The sequence below is a fragment of the Nannospalax galili genome, unplaced genomic scaffold (assembly GCF_000622305.1).
Source record: "Nannospalax galili isolate Female #2095 unplaced genomic scaffold, S.galili_v1.0 scaffold120, whole genome shotgun sequence".
In the NCBI taxonomy this organism is placed as follows: domain Eukaryota; kingdom Metazoa; phylum Chordata; class Mammalia; order Rodentia; family Spalacidae; genus Nannospalax; species Nannospalax galili.
Window position 1 is genome coordinate 1127536 of NW_008350324.1, and position 17478 is coordinate 1145013.

General features: G+C 48.0%; 1 protein-coding gene across 4 annotated transcripts in view; it reads right to left on the reverse strand.

Annotated features, from left to right (window-relative positions):
* The window catches only part of Rnft2 (ring finger protein, transmembrane 2), a 69952-nt gene that overhangs the window by 41553 nt on the left and 10921 nt on the right, over positions 1-17478 (reverse strand). For all 4 annotated transcript variants that reach the window (XR_003851794.1, XM_008847461.3, XM_008847457.3 and 1 more), the window contains 4 exons: positions 16846-17312; positions 13855-13931; positions 9879-9979; positions 1474-1627 (listed from right to left, as the gene is read on the reverse strand). Coding sequence is in view for 3 of the 4 variants with exons in the window: in XM_008847461.3 (XP_008845683.1) it covers positions 1474-1627; positions 9879-9979; positions 13855-13931; positions 16846-17312 (799 nt within the window). In the remaining variant the exon portion in view is untranslated. The remainder of the gene's footprint in view (positions 1-1473; positions 1628-9878; positions 9980-13854; positions 13932-16845; positions 17313-17478) is intronic.

A 17478-nucleotide genomic window follows, 5' to 3' on the forward strand; every position in this document is an offset into this window, starting at 1 on the left:
TTTCTATGCTGGAAGCTGATTAGATAAACAGGGAGCACATGCCCAGGATGAAGCTCACTCATTGCCCATCCCTGTTGCAAAAGGAGAACTTGAAAGACCAGACCTTTCTCCCAGAGACCTGAACTGAGGAATTCCAAGAGGACAAGGCAGGTGACAGTGGACACCACAGATGTGTAGCCATAGATGACAGACCTAAGCTGCACTGTAGCCAGGAGGCACCTGGGATGCCTTGCTTCCTCTGGTTTCTCACTCTTAGCTCCCAGTCACCTTCAGAAGTGGATGTGGGCAATACCCTCCCTCTTGCAGTACCTCTGTCCACCTACAGCAGACAGCCTCAGGTCTCAGGCCACTTTAGACTTCTGGCACTGCCTTAGGGTACCAGAGCTATGGCCTCATCAACAGTGTGAAATTTGGGCTCACCTAGATCAATGCATGGTGGGGAGGGGAGGAACCTGCTCAGATTAATAGCTAGTGGGTTGGGTTAGCTGTCACACACGACTGAGGGTCAGTGCCAACCTGCTGTTCTGTCATGAAAAGCGTGGGACCCAGGCTGAGCTCTCTGAATATGAATGATGCCATTTTGGGGGTTGGAGAGATGGCTCAGCAGTTAAGAGCACTGGCTGTTCTTGAAGAAGACCTGGGTTCAGTTCCCAGTATGCACATGGTGGCTACAACTGTCCTTGAAATTCTAGTTCCAGGGGATTTTATGTCCTCTTCTGGCCTCTGAAGGCATTGCACTCATCTGGTGCACTTACATATATGCAGGCAAAACACTCATACACACAGAAAAATAAAATTTAAAAAATATTAAAGTTAAATATTTAAAATATTGAATATTAAAATATTTAAAATTAAAAAGAGGCTGTTTTTATAGAATAGAATGCAAGGGTCTTCGAATTCTTTTAATCCACCTGCCTCTGTCCAATTTCCCTATGGGTCATATCACAGAAGCACTGTGGTCATATCCTAGGGGTGACATGTTGTCCTGGGCTGGCTCAGTCCTCTGAGTTTCAATGGCCATTCCTCAAGACCTCTTCATCCCAAAGTATTTCCATACTGCACACTGTAGAGCACCACTACTCCTGCTTCCCCTCCTTTATCCATGCCAGACATCACTAATGGATCACAGAGCCTTTTCCTTCTAAGCCTCAATCCCCTTTACAAAACAATTTCCTGGAATGCAGAGAGTCAAAAGCTATTAGGGTGACTTTTCCCTGAGAGAAGCAGGACCTGGGCATGTCAACAAGCCTTGTTTCCCTCCCTCAGGGGAAATTAAATGAAACTGTACCAAGGATATGTATTGAGGGGGCAGAGGGTGGAGACATCCAAAAACAATGCAAGGAATTATGGTGGTGGCCTACAGGTGTGACATCTGCTCTGCTCCAGCTTTTTCTTTCCATCTCCAGAAGGTACCCAGAATCCCACGCATGACTGGTGTGACTGGATCTTCTGGTGGCAACAACCAGTGCTTACCTTGGACTTGACGGCAAGGATGATTCTGGGCAGGGCCACGATGAGGCATTTGAGGGCAATGGTGATGTACTTGAGCACAAAGTCTGCGATGCCCACGATCCACAGCAGATCGAAGAAGTCCAGTGTCTCCAGGTTGGGCTTCAGGAATATGAGGCTGGGGAGCGTTATAAAGCCAAGTCACACATTTAGGTCCAGTGCCCAGCAGATCTCCCTCTCACTGGGGAGTCTTGTAAATATCATCAAGAGAAAGTACACTGACCTCAGAGTCAGCAGTCCTCTGTTTCCTGATCTGCTGAGTGACCTCAGCTGGGTCTCTTAATCACGTGTCTCAGTTCCCTTGAGGATTAAATGGCTGTATTGGCCTGGAGCATCCTTAAGTTCTCCTCTGTGTGTGTGTGTGTGTGTGTGTGTGTGTGTGTGTGTGTGCACGTGCACAGGTCAGAGGTCAACTTTGGGTGTTGTCATCCACCTTTTTTCTTCCTTTTTATGGAGACAGGTCCCTCACTGGCCTGAACTCACCAATTATGCAAGGCTGGCTGGTCAGCAAACCCTAGGCGGACCCTTCTGCTTCCACTTCCTCAGCACTGAGATTCTAAGCATGCACCACCACACCTGGTGTTTTATGTGAGTATTGGGAATCGAATGTAGGTCCTTGCACTTTACTAACTGAGCCATCCCCTCAGTCCTCCCCTTCAGTGTTATGCATCTAAAATAGTCATCATGGAAAGGAGAAAAGGGAAGAGAGGTGGTAGGCTACTTTACCCAGGGAGGATAGTATAGTGGCTCTCGTTCACTCTCCCCAGCGAGGGGCTCTGCAGTAGGTGTGGCTCAGCACCACTTCACAGAGGAGGATCGAAGCTCAAAGTCACAGACCTCAACATCAGAGGGACTTGCATTTGAATCTAGGCTGGCCCTAGTAGATCAAGTTAACTCTGTGCACCTCAGTGTTATCAGCAAATTGGGGCTCGCTCCCTCTCCCCTGGCATGACTGTCAGGCCTGGATGAGATCACAGATGTACCATAGACCCCACATGTGCAGTGGTGACAATGACGACAGAAATGCTGAGGCCAACACTGTCATCCAGCCCATTTGCAGATAAGGAAACGGAGGCACAGAGAAGTAAAGAAGCAGACAAGCCCTGCAACGAGGGAGCCAGGGCTCAGGCATCCTGGCTGCAGGGAGTGCTGTCAATCAGTCCATGCTGTGCAGTCCAGCTACTGAGAGGGTAAGCCTGTGACATCTCTCCATGATCTGGCATGAACAGATGCATTGTACCTGTTTGTGCTGAGCAAGTTGCAAATGTATGGCACCTGCTCATGGCTGAGCACATTGCAAACCCATTTCACCTGCCCGTAACTGGGCACACTGCAAACCCATCACCTGTTTATGACTAGGCACACTGAAAACCATTTCGCTTGTCCACGACTGGGGTCGTTGCAAACTCATATCACATGCCTATAAGCAGGCACACTGAAAACCCATTGTGCCTGTCTATGACTCTGCAATTTGAAGTTCACACTGCAGACAGACAAGTTTGAAAACTGGTCCCAGTTCCTGGCCTGCATGTAGCATGGCACTGCTCTTCAAGACCATATTCATAATATCATCAAGAGTAAAAAATATCTGGCTCCTTCTGTTATTCCACCCCTGCTCTATGTACTTTGTGTGTCTTAACTCATTTTGCCTCCCCAGGGCGCCATGAAGCATGAAGCAGGTCCTAAGGTTATCCCATTCTGAGCTCTGGACAATGTGGCACAGAGAGGTGGAGTCACTGCCTCCTGCTGTCTCAGCTGGAATATGGTGTTAGGATTGGAGCCAGAGGGTGTGGACACAGGGCTGGCCAGGCTCCTACCTGCTTCCTCTCTCCTAGCACCGCATGCACCAAACAGAGAGAATGCTTGCTCAATGCTTCAGAAACTGCAGGGAGAGCAGAGGAGTGTGGAATGAGGCTGCTCTACCCTAGCAACCTAAGAATCTATGCTGGCAGTTGCTCACGTCAACTTCAACACCCCTCCAATCCCACAGCCCTGCCTGTGTGGGACTCCTTGCTCCAGCTTCAGTGTCCATTCCTGGAACCGAGCAACCAGCCTGGGTACTTTCTTTTTAGGCTGTTCTTGCCCCCTCCTGGGGACCCCCAAGTCCCCAACTTCACTGGCTGACTTCCATACACAGCCACATCTTTTTATGTTGTTAAGACAGGATCTTCCTGTGTAGCTCAGGCTGGCCTAGAACTCATGATCCTATCCTTCTGCCTCAGCTTCCCAAGTGCTAGGATGGCAGGTGTGCCCTCTCTGGCTTCCTGTGTCATCATGTAATCTCTCTCTTCTACCCATCTTGATACCATCAGCTTCAAGGTCCTCATTAGAGTCATGCCAAGGAAAGAGTCATGCTCTGGAACCAGAGCCAAATAAGCCTCTTTTCCTCATAAAGCACTCAGTCTTGAACTAGGGATGTGGCTCAGCTGGTAGAGTACTTGCCTAGCATGCATGAGGCCTTGGGTTACATCCCCAGCACCATATAAACTAGATGTGATAGCACTTGCTTGTAATTCCAGCATATGTGAGGGTCAAGGTCATTCTCAAATATGTATTAAGTTAGATGCCAATCTGGGCTATATGAGACCTGTCTAAAAGACAAAAAATACCCACCCTCAAGTATTTTATTACAGTATCAGAAAAACAGACTGATACAGAAGGGGTTTGTGAGGTCTGTTTTCCCCCTAATGAAATGAGAGTGACCCTGCTGGGTCACTGGGCAGGCAAGACAAGGCAGGGGCTGTTGGAATCACTCTCACACACACTAGAGATAGGTGGCATCAAGAAGGACAAAGTCTCACCCTGGTGCTTTTCTTTATGGCCTGTTTCCCATTCTCCTACTGGGCTGCCAATCTGACTCAGCCCTGGTTTGACGGGGGCACTGAGGTCTGAGTCCTGGAACATGATTGTGCCCAGAGAACAGCATGAGTGGGAAACTCAACCCAGCTGCTGGGAAACTCCATTTCCTCTGCCCCGCCAGGGCCTTGGCATTCTGGACCATGGGACTAATGCAGGGCCTGGGATGTGTGTGGGTACCTAGACTGACTCCCAAGATTGTGTTTAAGGGGTGGCCTCTAAGCGTCAGGACTACTGTTACCCCGGGTCCATTTTCAAGACAGGTGAACATGACTGGGAAGCCTGACTTGAGTTTCCACCCTGTCTAGAGTCCAACCCTCTCCTCCACCCACAGGAAACCCTGATCATCACTACACTTGAGAACATTCTGGTGACATTATCTTATTCAATGATTTCTAAATGATTTTTCTAAGATGAGGTGAAATTTATTCCACCCACAGGATTGTTCTTTACGCTTAACTAATTTTTGGTGTTAAAACACCCATTCCCTCCTAAAATGATGCTGGCACACATATGTTTTTCCTAATTGTGGTAAAGCACGAATAACATGACATCTCCATTTATCATGGTATGGTTTACCATAAGCACACCCACACTCTTGGGCAAGTCCCACTACATCCAACTTCACAACCCTTTCATTTCTTCAAAACTTACACTCCATAAGCCATTAAACAAGCCATCATTTCCCTTCTTCCTCTCTCTCCCCAAGTCCTGGCAACCACTATTTGGCTCACTCTTTGCTTGCTTCCTTCCTTCCTTCCCTCCCTCCTTCCCTCCATCCTTTTTTGTGACAGGGTCTCACCATATAGCCCAGGCTGGTTTCAAACTTGAACCCCTCCTGAGCACTGGAATCACAGGCATGCATTCAACTTCGTTCTAGCTCTATGCAATCCACTACTCTGTCTCCTATAAGTGGAATCATGCAGTGCTTGTCTTTTGTGACTTTTCATTTCAATTCACAAAACATTCCTAACATACATCCATGCTGTGGCTGTATCTGGATTTCCTTCCTTTTTAAGGCGGAACACCTCTACTGTGCTGGTACAGACCTTTCCTTCACTCATGCATAGGCTTATTCTGGCAGTTGGGCTGGTACGTGATGACCATTTATAAGTATGTTTTCAATTGCATAAAGTAAGCTGGGGTTGTATGAGAGAAGCTTGAGCTTTGGGGGGCCTTACTGGTTGGTGAAATCTCCAGGTATTTGGCTTACAACCCTTTTCTGTTTGATGCAGATCTATGATTCTGCTCGCCCTCAGACCTCTCCTCAAATGGTCCTCATTCTATGAAGTACTTGCCTTTGGAGCATCTGTTGGGCACATGGCCCTCTGCCTTTTCCAGGGAATGTTCCAGTCCTAGGTGGAACTTGTGGCCTGGCCTTGCCTGGGCAGGCATGGACCTCCAACCCATCAGGGGTGCTCTCTCTTGAATGTTAATGGTGAAACAGACTAAATAGAGGCTAAGGCATGCTAAGAGCTGACACCAAAACGAGCATCTACGGATTCTGGCTGTCACACCAGGGGTGTCCTGGTTCCTGCCCAGCCTCGGGCCTGCATGTTCAGCTTTTTAAAATAATGAGTGAAGCTTTGCAGGGAGGACGGCCCAGTGGAAATGACATCCTGATGGCTTGTTGACAAGATGATTTTAATACAGGTCAAGCATGTCCAATTTGAAAACTCAAAGTGCTACAAACTGAAACCTTTGGAGTCATGCAGAGCATCTGATTTTGGATTAGGGATGCTCAATGGGTAAAGTCTAACAAATATTTTACAATTAAAAAAACTTAAAATCTGAAACACTTCTGCTAGCAAGCTTTGGGATAAGGGATCCTCAGTCTGTATGGTCCCGGTGCCAGTATAGGAGGCATCAGTATTAGGACTTGATATAAAGTGACACCATGAAGCTGGGTACAAACATCCTGAGGTCCTGGCACTTGGGAGCCTGAGGCAGGAGAACTGGACCTTGAAGGCCAGCATAGGCCACGCAAGAAGGAAAGTAAAGAAGAAGGGATGACGGAAGGAAGAAAGGAAGGTAGACATGGTGGGAATTGGAAATTAAAAATTTAAATTAAGACAGCTTCTACATGTTACCATGTTATCTCCCATAACAAATGCACATAAATATGCACAGAAAAACAATTTTTTGTTTGGTTTGGTTTATTTTGAGACAAAATCTCTTCAATTTGGCCTCGAACTTGCTACCCTCCTGCCTCAGGCTAGGATTACAGGCCTGTGTTACAAAGCCCACCATGTTTTGTTTTGTTTTGTCCCAGTGCTGGGGAGGAAACTCAGGGCCTCCCATCAAGCACTCTGCCACTGAGCTACATCCCCAGATCTTCAAAGAGAAAAATGAAATCACACAGCTGTATTAGTTGACAGGACTGAGGGGGATGCAGAACCCCCTTTCTATTTTCTTTTTTTGGGGGGGGTCTTTACAGGGTTTCCCTGTACCCCAGCTAGCCTGGAACTCACTATGTAGACCAGGCTGGCCTTGAACTCACAGAGATCCGCCTACTTCTGTTTCCAGAGTGCGGGGACTAAAAGTGTGTACCTCCAACCTGGCAATGTTTTCTAATTTTTTACCATTAAAAAGAAATTACCTTTCAAATTATAAAAATAAAGTACTGTAAAAATTCAGTTATTTATTTGATAAATATGAATTGGACAATTTGGACTAAGCATAGACAGGGACCTGGGAAAGATGCATCAGGAAAACGGGAGGTGGGCAGTGCCTCAGAAAGGAGCCAGGAAAAGATCTGCCTGTTGGGCAGGCCCCTGGGAGGGAGGGAAGGAGGGAGGGAAGGGGGCTTTACCCTGCTTGGTGCAGCTGTTGGATCTGGGCAGCAGGCTTACTGGTTTCAGAAGAATTTCCAGGGCCTGGGGAGACAGCTCAGGGGTCTGTGCAAGCATGAAGACTGAAGTTTGGATCCCCAGAACCCACTTAAAATGATGGGAGGGCCTAGCAGCCTGCTTGTCATTCCAGCCTTGGAAGGAGAGGGGATCCCTGGAACATGTTGGCTGGTCAGTGAGACTGGCAGAGCAGGAGCTCTGGATTTGAACGAGATACCCTGACTCAAAGAACAAGGTAGAAAAGCTATCAAGGATGATCCCAAGACATCGACCTCAGGCCTCCACATGCACACGCACACATATGCATTCACACCCCCACACACGTGTGCCGACACACATGCCCTAGCCACACCCCCGTATGAAAATGGAAAACAGCAACAAAAGGAATTTCTAAGTGTTTTGACTGCAGGGGGCAGGAGCACTTCAGAGAAGCTGGCGCTATTTCAGGGCTGGGCAATCCATTCCATTTCTTTGGCTCCACCTCCTACCCAGATGCACAGAACTTAGTCCTAAGTCACTTCTAGCCAGCAGTTATCCTCAGAGCCAAACAATCACCATCTTCCTAAGACCAGCTGTGCCTGCTTGCACACATCATCACAACAAGGCTCGATGACTGTTGGCATTCCCTCACAGAAAGAGGGGGTAGGGAGGGTAACACCAACCCTCACCTGAGTAGCCAGCCATTCCTCCCAACCAGCTGAATGCAACTTTGCCCTAATTATTCATGACCCCAGGGGTCCTGGGGGAGGGGCTAGAGTACATATGTTGGGGGATTAGGAGAAGGGGGCTCTCTCTATGTGGCTACGAGGAGGCCATCATCAATGTTGGGCACACACTTTTCATTGTGGGTATTTTAGGGTCACTCTATTCCTGTCAATAACCCCTCACCCATGCAGTGTAAGCAAGCCCAATGAACTCATTGCTTCTGCAGGGTGAACCACGCTGTAATCAAACTTCGGTTTGTCATTGGGACCTTATAAAGAGGGGTAGAGATTGCTTAGCTCCAAACAGTCTCATGAGGGGAAGGTCACCAGGTCATGTGACATGTTTGTGGTGGCAGGGAGACCTTGTTTCTATTTGCTCAAAGTAAGATAAGTTCAGCCCTTAATACAAAAGTTGGGCCTGGGAGTATACGATTGTGATCCCAGTACTTAGGAGGCAGAGGCAGGAGGATTTTGAGTTCAAGGTCAGTTTAGGATATATAGGGAGACCCTATCTCAAACAGAAGGCAAGAAACTAGAAAGCATTATTATTATGAAATGAATGTGTGTTCATAACAAATTTATTTAAATGAAAACAATTCTGAATAGAATAGAATTAGTCACTATCTAACATCTAGGGGCCCAATTAATAATTCAGATCAGAAGACGCAAACCTTCCTATAAAATTCTAGATATTACATATTTTGGCCTTGAAGATTGTGCAGTGTCCGGCCAAACATTCAACTCTGTAGGTACAAAAGCTCTCGAAGACCAGACAGAAGTGGATGGTGGAGCTGGGTTCTTACACAGCGCTGTAATAGAAATGGGTGGGCTGCCAGCCCTGTTTTAGGGTCTAGCTATAGATTTTAAATGGTGACATATGTACACGAAAAGAACTTTAACCAACTATTACAAGCTGGGTGGGGTGGCACATGCCCACACCCCAGTATTCCAGAAACCAGAAAGATCGAGGACAACCTAGGCAACACAGAAACTTTGCCTCCAAATGGAAATATTCTAGACCTGTTTCATCTCTATCATTTTGCACACTTGAAATGTGGCTAGTTGCAATAGACTGGAGCTGTGTATGTAAATAATAGTTTAGAAAACAATGCAGAAATGCATGTAAAATATCAGCAATATTTTTACATTGATTACATATCAAACTAATATTTTGGATGCACATGAATTAATCCATGAAGGATTAGTCCCAGGATGTTCCATGAATGCCTGAATCCAAGGATGTGTAAGTGTCTTATACAGGATGTTCCAGGGTTTGCATATAATCGGTACACGCCCTTCTGTACAGGCGAAACCATCTCTAGATGACTTTTTTTGTTGTTGAGACAGGGTCCCACTATGTAGCAGTGGCTGGCCTGGAACTCACTATGTAGACCAGACTGGCCTCGAGCTCAACAGGGCTCCACTTTCCTCTCCTTGCCAATGCTGGGATTAAAGATGTATGCCACCATGCCTGGTTTTAGATAGCTCATAAATGTAAATGCCATGTAAATAGTTATGTTGCATTGCTAAGGGGATAACAAGGGAATAGTCGCCACATGTTCAATACAGATGTAACTTTCTGGGTATTTTCTATCTGTGGCTGGCTGCAACCACAGGTGCCGAACCCACAGCAATGGAAAGCCAATGGTTCAATGAAACCTATTATTAGCATTAATTCCATGAGTTTCTTTTGATTTTCATGTGGCAATTGGAAAACGTAAAGCTGCATACATGGCTGGCGTTCTAGTTCTCTAGGGGTGCACCATCCTAAATGTGTGTGACAACAGGGTGGAATTTGAGAGCTGAGTAAGGACATGAAGCTGGCTGTGCTGGTCTCACATGATGTTCAGATGTGTACCCACAGCCCAGTGCAGTGTGTGTGTGTGTGTGTGTGTGTGTGTGTGTGTGTGTGTGTCCCCGGCCCCCCACTCCCACCACTAGGGGCGGCTTATCCTCTCACCTGTTGTAGAGTTGCTGGGAGCTGAAGGTATACAGGACATACAGGGTATTCCCCACCAGAAAGGCCAGGATCCACAAGATGACCAGAACCGATCTCTTCTCCTGAGGACAAAGCAAGAGACCTGTGGGTATGCTGAGAGGCCAAAGGCACACATGCCAGAACATTCCAGAATGTTCTATGATGAGTTTTGAGGGAAGCAAAACTGATGGTAAGGTGGGGCCTCTGGCAGTTCCCATCTCACTGGGACTCAGGGTGTAGTCACAAAGAATGCAACAGAAAGGTGGGAACTTGCTTGGAGAACCATCTAGAAAGGTCAGAGCACATGTTCACAGAACACACCTTGGAGCTACATGGCATGACTTTAAATTGAGTCTGCATTTGACACCTATCTGACATACTTCCTTTGGCTCCACCTGGAGCTCTGGACTACCTGAGACCTGTCCAACCCTGCACAAGCTACTTACATTCTTTGCATTTCCCTATCTGTGAAATGGGTCCACACCTCTATCTACCTTACAGGGTCATGGGAATTAATGGACTCATAATGCCTAGAAGAGTGCTTGACACAGTGTCAGTTTATAATTACTGTTAAGAACTGGCCACAAACTTGGCATAGTGGTATATACTGTAATCCCAGAACCTGGGAGGTGAAGAAAGAAGGAGCAGAATGTTCAAAGCCATCCTCTACTAGACATCAAGAGGCCAGCCTGGGCTACACGAGACCCTTTCTTAAAATAAACAAAACAGGGCTGACAAAATGGTTCAGCAAGTAAAGATCCTTGTTGTCTAGCCTGATGACCTAACTTGGATTCCCAGGACCCACATGGTGGAAGGAGAGAACTAACTCCCACGTCTCACATGCTGTCCTCTCACCTCCACATGCATGTACAAGCCCATATATACATACATATACCATATATGTATATACATACATAATAAATGTAATAAAAATTAAAACATAAAAAGAACTGGGCACAGAGAGGCAAATTTTTTCTTTTTTTCCAGTTGCAACTGGCCTGGATTCTCTATGGAGACGAGGGTGGCCTTGAACTCACAGAGATCCACCTGCCTCTGCCTCCCAAGTGCTGGAATTAAAGGCATGCACCACCATGGCCAGCTGAGAGGCTAAGTAATTTGTTCAAGGTCACCACTGTCTGCATTTGAAGATGAGGGTGCAGTCAAATTAGGTCACACAAACCCTCATTCTGGCTTGCGTTCACTATGACTCACTAAGAAGCAGGACCTCTTATAGAGTCTGGAACCCAGCAGTAGATATAGGAGCAGACGGTGCTTTGTGCACACATCTCTGCATTACCTCCCTGACCCATGGTTCACAGCAGGAACTCTGCTGAGATGAGGCGCCAACAGGTAGCTTTGGGAACCCTTCGCAGTCTACCCTCCTTCTCCTGCTGCAGCCTTCTTCCTGCCAAATCTCTAAGAACAACACCTGGAAGACTGTCCCGGCATGGTGGTGCATGCCTGTCATCACAACACTTGGGAAGTGGGGGCAGGAGGAGCATGGGTTTGGGGCTAGCCTGGGCTACACAGTAAGACCCTACTTCAAAGAACAAAAAATGCCTCTGTGTGTCTGCTGATTCCCAGTAGCTTCTGGGTCTGAGGGCAATTCCAGGAAATGCCTGTAGTTCACAAAGATGGGCTGCTCCTGCCCGTGCACCCTGGGAGGCAAGCCCAGACCCCTCTGCTGCCAACTCTGTACTGGTTAGTGTTTGTCAACTTGATACAAACTAGAGACACCTGGGAAGAAGGAACCTCAGTTGAGGGATTACCTACATCAGTTTGGTCTGTGGGCATGTCTGAGAGACATTTTCTTGATTGCTTATTGAAGTAGGAGGACCCAGCCCACTGTGGGTGGTGCCATCTCGGACTGGTGGGCCTGGACTATGTAAGAAAGGTAGCTGAGCAAGCCAGGGGAAGCAAGCCAGTAAGTAGTGTTCCTCCATGGTCTGTACTTCAGTTCCTGCCTCTAGGTTCCTGCCCTGCTTTCCTTGATAATGGACTATAATCTGTAAGCCAAATAGCACCCTTTCTCCCCAAGTTTGTTTTGGTCAGTGTTTTAGCACTGCAACAGAGAAGCAAACTAGGACATTCGCCAAAGCCCATATCTTTCTGCCCACAGTGGCTGCTTTTCTGGAACAAGATGAGATCATAGCTTTCCCACTGACCCTCCCCTGTGCTTTCGGTAAACGTCCTCCCACCCTCCTCACTGTCTCCAGACATGGCCTAGAGCCCTGTGCTCTGCTGCAAGGCACAGTTCCAGAGAAAGGACCAAACAACTTCATCTCCACCCTCCCCAATGTTCCAGGAGTGTTTGAGGTCAACAAACAGAAACCATCTCCAGGGGCTACAGAGATGCTCAGTTGGAAAAGTGCCTGCTGTACAAACATGAGGACCGGGGTTCGGATCCCCAGCACCCATGTAAAAAGCCAGGCACAGTGGTGTGTCCCAGTGCTGGGGAGACAGCAAGGAGAATCCCTGGAACTCCCTGGTTTGCCAGGCTAGCTTAATCGGTGAACTCAGGTTCAATGAGAGACCCTGCTTCCAAAAATGAGGTGGAAGACACCTGATAATTGACCTCTGGCCTACACACACACCCCACCTCCAACCAACCAGCAACTTGTCAGTGTGATTAGCCCACTCAGCAGCCCCTTCTTCCTAGTTTCTCTGTAAAAATTAGAATCCAGAAGGCCCTGGGGTGACAGGATGGAAGAGCAAGGAGAATTTGTCTAGGAAGAAGCCAGATTCTTAAGTATTCTGTGGTCATGGAGCTCCCTGCTTACAAGAAATATGTCATATATGGTGTGGTGCTATACACATGTAATCCCAGCACTTGGGAGGCTGGGGAAGGAGGATCACAAGTTCAAGGCCAGACTCAGCTACATAGGGTATTTAAAGACCAGTCTAGGCCATGGAATGAGGCTGCTTCAAAGCACACATACACTCTAAAATATTCATGTATAAACAAAATGTCACCTGGGTTCTCATGGAGCACCAAGACTCCTGGTGATTTATCTAGGGGTCCAGGCATCCTCTTAGCCCCCACATCCAAGCAGAGGTAGCTTGGGGGATATTATTGCCCTCACTTAGATGGGTCTGAATTGGTATAGTTCCTTGGCTTCCTAATGAGCCCACCACAAATTGAAGAACATCATTAAGTCAGCAACACGTTGAACATACACAACCTACTAAACACCCTGCTTGGCAGGCCAACACACTGTAGCGGGTTGGCTGTCTCCCTCAGGGATCATGTGGCTGGTTGGGAGCTGGCCTCTTTGAATCTCTAGCTTCACCCTTCCAAGTCCTGGAACTTACAGGAGCATGAGGTGGCTGGCTGCACTGCATTCATGGTCAGGAAGCAGAGACAGATGAATCCTGGTGCTCAGCAGGCTTTTTCCTTTTTATGCAGTCCAACATACCAGCCCATGGTTTCGTGCCACTCATATTTAGGGTGGACCTTCCTCTCAATGAACAGAACCTAGACACTATCTCCTAGGCGACTCTAGATCCTGTCATGTTGACAATATTAACCATTTCACACTCCAAGGGGTCCCAGGCCTCGTTTCCCAAACCCGAGTCTATGGCCAGGAACATAGCAAATGGGAATCAAGGTTGCAGATGGATTCACATTGCCAACCAGCTGACCCTGAGATGAGACAGTGTCTTGGGTTACCCACATGGGCCCAGTGTGATCAAGAGATCTTGAAAGTAGAAAAAAAGACAGAAGAGGAAAACAGGGGCTTTGAAGAAAAGGCCCACAGGTGACGACTGTGGCCTGACCAAAGACAAGGAAGGAGCCTGTCCCTTGAGCCTCCAGAGGGACGCAGCCTGGGGCCACCTTACTGTTGGCCTATACAGCCATGTGGAAGCATCAATTCTGTAGAGCTGTGAGCCAGGAAATCTAGGTTGTTCTAAACTGCTATGTCTGAGGTCATTGTTCCGACAGTCACAGGGAACTCACCTTCAGTGACACCTGCTCCCGGAGGGTGCAGTTGGCATAGGCGAAGGTGCTGGCCATCCCGATGCACACAGCAATGCCTGTGGGAAGAGCAGGTGACAAGGGACACATTGGCTGCCACCCACTCAGACCTCTCAAGTCTGGCCAAGACCCCAACCCAAGCAATCCTGGAAAAGACCCTATCCCTCAGGCTCTCAGAGTTGGCACGCTATGGATAAGTGGGAGAAAAAAACTTTCCTTCCAGGGAGTTGGGGTTACCAGGCAAATGGCAGGAACTCTGAGCCATTCATTAGGGAGAGGATTGAGGGGCTATCATATAGCAATGGATAAGAAGAAAATGTTGTGGCCAGATGAGAGTTCAAATCCCACCTGTCACCTTGGCTGTGTGAGTACGGGCAAGTCTCTGCACCTCTCTGAAACCCCGTCCCCTCTTCTGCAATGGACAGCAGGGGCAGCACAATAGAACAGAACCTCTAACAGCTAGTCACTAGTCCTTATTATTCTTCCTGCTGTCAAAAAGACTCAGAGGTGAGCTATTTGTAATGAAGACAGACACAGAAGACTAGGACACCACAAGGAATGAAAACTTAATGCTAAAGGAGAAAATAAAAATCTCTGCTAACAGACAAAGATGAGTCAGGAGGAAGAGAGAATGGAATTGGATTCGATGCCACAACTCATTTAATTACCACTGTCTGCCCAGTTGCATCGGGGCATGCTCCCCCTTAATGACTTTTGACTCCTGCTCTGTTTAGCTTGGGATAGCACTGGGCTTTCACACAGATATGCCTAGGTGGCAATGGATTATTTCTTCACAACTAGGTATGGTCTAGGATTCTTCTAGATCTACTTCATAGGTGTGATTCTTCATTGGAAACATGTAGGAACTAGTAACTCACAGTCTTTTTTTCTACTTTTGGACCAAAGAAAAAACAATGGCCGACAAGATGGCTCAGCCAGTAAAGGCACTTGCTGCCAAGTTTGACTACCCAGGTTCAATCTCCAGGATCCACATGGTAGAAGGGGAGAATCAACTCCTGCAAGTTATCCACTGACTTCCACATGAGCACTGGAGCACAAGTGCAAGCACATGTGTACACACACACACACACACACACACGTGCACAAACATGTACTTTAAAAACAAAACACACTGAAGCTGGGCGTGGTGACACATACCTGCATGTGTGTGATATATATATGTATGTGATATGTGTGTGTGATATGTATGTATGATGTATGTGTGAATGTGACGTATATATGTATGTTTGATGGATGTATATGTATGTTGTGTGTGTGTGTGTGTGTGCTGTGTATGGTGTGTGTGTGAATGTGGGCATTGCAGCCACACATGTGCCATGGTATACGTATGGAAGTCAAAGGACAACTTTCATGAGTTCTCCCCTTCCACCATGGGATCTGGGGATCGAACTCAGGAAATCAGGCTTGTGCTGCAAGCATTTTACCCACTAAGCCATCTGGCCAGCCCTGAGATTCTCTTTAGGTAAAGAGACAGTCATGACTGTTCTTTCCATCATCTCTATGGCAGGACTAAAGCCCAAGCCTGTAAGCACTGCAGGTACAGCAACATCACCATCACCAGTGACAGCAACGGTAGCAAATAGTGGCACTCTACAGAGACCACTGTGGAAAAGTGTGTGCCAGGTTCTGGGCTGAGGACTGCTGAATGCTTGTCATCCTAACACAGCAGGGGATACCTACTGGGTACTTGCTGTGTGCCAGGTTCTATGTCAGGTATTTTTTTTAAATGTTGTGTGCCGGTGGGGGGGGCACAACTTGCAGGAGCTGGTTCTCTCCTTCCACCACACCACTTGGCAGCAAGCGCCTTTACCTGCGAAGTCATCTCACTGGCCCTGTTATTTGAATGTGTGTCAGTAGTGACTAAAACAGAGATGATCACACACACCTTCAGGGCACTTCCTCTGTGTGAGGCACAGACCTGTGTGCCTTGCATATGTTATCTCAAAAATACTCTCACTGCAGTTCCTGAAATACAACTGCCCCATTTATGGGAATTGTTCTAGAATCTCCATAGATATTCCCATCTGTGGCTGCTCTAGTCCTGACTATGAAATGGTCACACAGCTCCCTGTGAGTGTTAGATAGTCTCCAGATGACCCTGAATGTGAGGGTGAGCTTTGTGAAGGGTTGTTAGACCACTGAGGGGATAGCCACACACAAGTCTGTACATGTTTACTACAGGTGGTTTTCCTTCCTGAATATTGTATGTGTGTGTTCATGTGTGTGCTCATGTGTACATGCATATGGAGGCCATAGGTTGATACCAGGAGTCCTCCTCCATCACTCTCCACCTTATTTTTTGAGATAGGGTCTCTCACTGAACCTGGAGCTCACCGACTTGGCCAGGCTGGCTGGCCACGAGCTCCAGAGATCCTTCTGTCTCTGCCTCCCCAGCTCTGGAAAGACAGGCACTTGCCCAGCTGCTTACATGGGTGTTAGGGACTGAGGTCAAGTCTTCATGCTTCTGGGGCGGGTACTTTATCAGAGCCATCTTCCTATCCCCCTCCCCGAATATTTTCCATGTGCCGTTATTTGAATCTCCAGATGCAGAATTGCAGATTGAGAGGGATGACTGCACAAATTTAACCCCTATTTGACAGATGATGGAACTAAGGCACAGAGGTTCAAAACAGATCCAGCCATCACATAGATAGGAAGGGCTGGAGATGGGGCTGAGACCCAGCAGTCTAAGCTCTTAGTTATGACACTCGACTCCTTTCTTCCCAACAATAGATCAAAGAAGTTTCTATCTCAGCCTCATTGGAAAGAGGAAACCAAGGATCAGAGAGGCCAGGTCACTTGGCCTCTAGTCACAAAGCTAGACTAGAATTTGAACCTGTCTGATTTGGAACCCATGCCCTCAAGCACTGTGCACCATGACTCCTTTGCTGCCTCATCCTGGCTCTGGGCAGGTCCCATCCTGCCCCAGAGCTGTAGGCCCACTGGACTCACCGAGCTTGTGCTGGAAGCACAGTTTGGCCAGCAGGATAAGGATGAAAGGCAGTCCTTTCTGCAGCCAGCAGATGACGGCCTTCAGTTCAGACAGTGCAGGTGCAGGTGTCCCTGGCTGCTCATCACCACCGTCCTCTGAGTGGCTGCGGTGATCCCCACCGACGTGCTGCAGCAGGGAACCTCCGCGGTGTGAGCCGTGGTGGAAGTGGTGGTGGGGTGGGCGGTGATGGTAAGTGCCGCCCTCGGCGCTGCGGCCACCTGCCTCATCTCTGGTGGCAGGCATGGGGATAAACACGTCCCCTCCACCTGCAGAGCCCAACACCAGGCCAGCTGGGAAGGTGCTAGTAGGTAGGCTGCCTGCCAGGCCCGAGAAGAGTGCAGGTGGGGAGGTCGTCTCTGCCTTCAGGCTCTCAAACACGCCACCCTCATCCACACTGGTCTCAGGGCTGAGGGCCTGGCTACGGCTCCTGCAGGACAGGGTGACAGACAAGGTCTTCATGAGGCCCAACACCAAACTATCACTGCAGTTTAATCCCCACGGAAGGTGCTGGAAGGGTGCAGGTTTAACCCCACTACAGTATCCAGAGAGGATCTGGGGAGGGACAGTTAGAATTAGATGAGGTCATAGGGTAC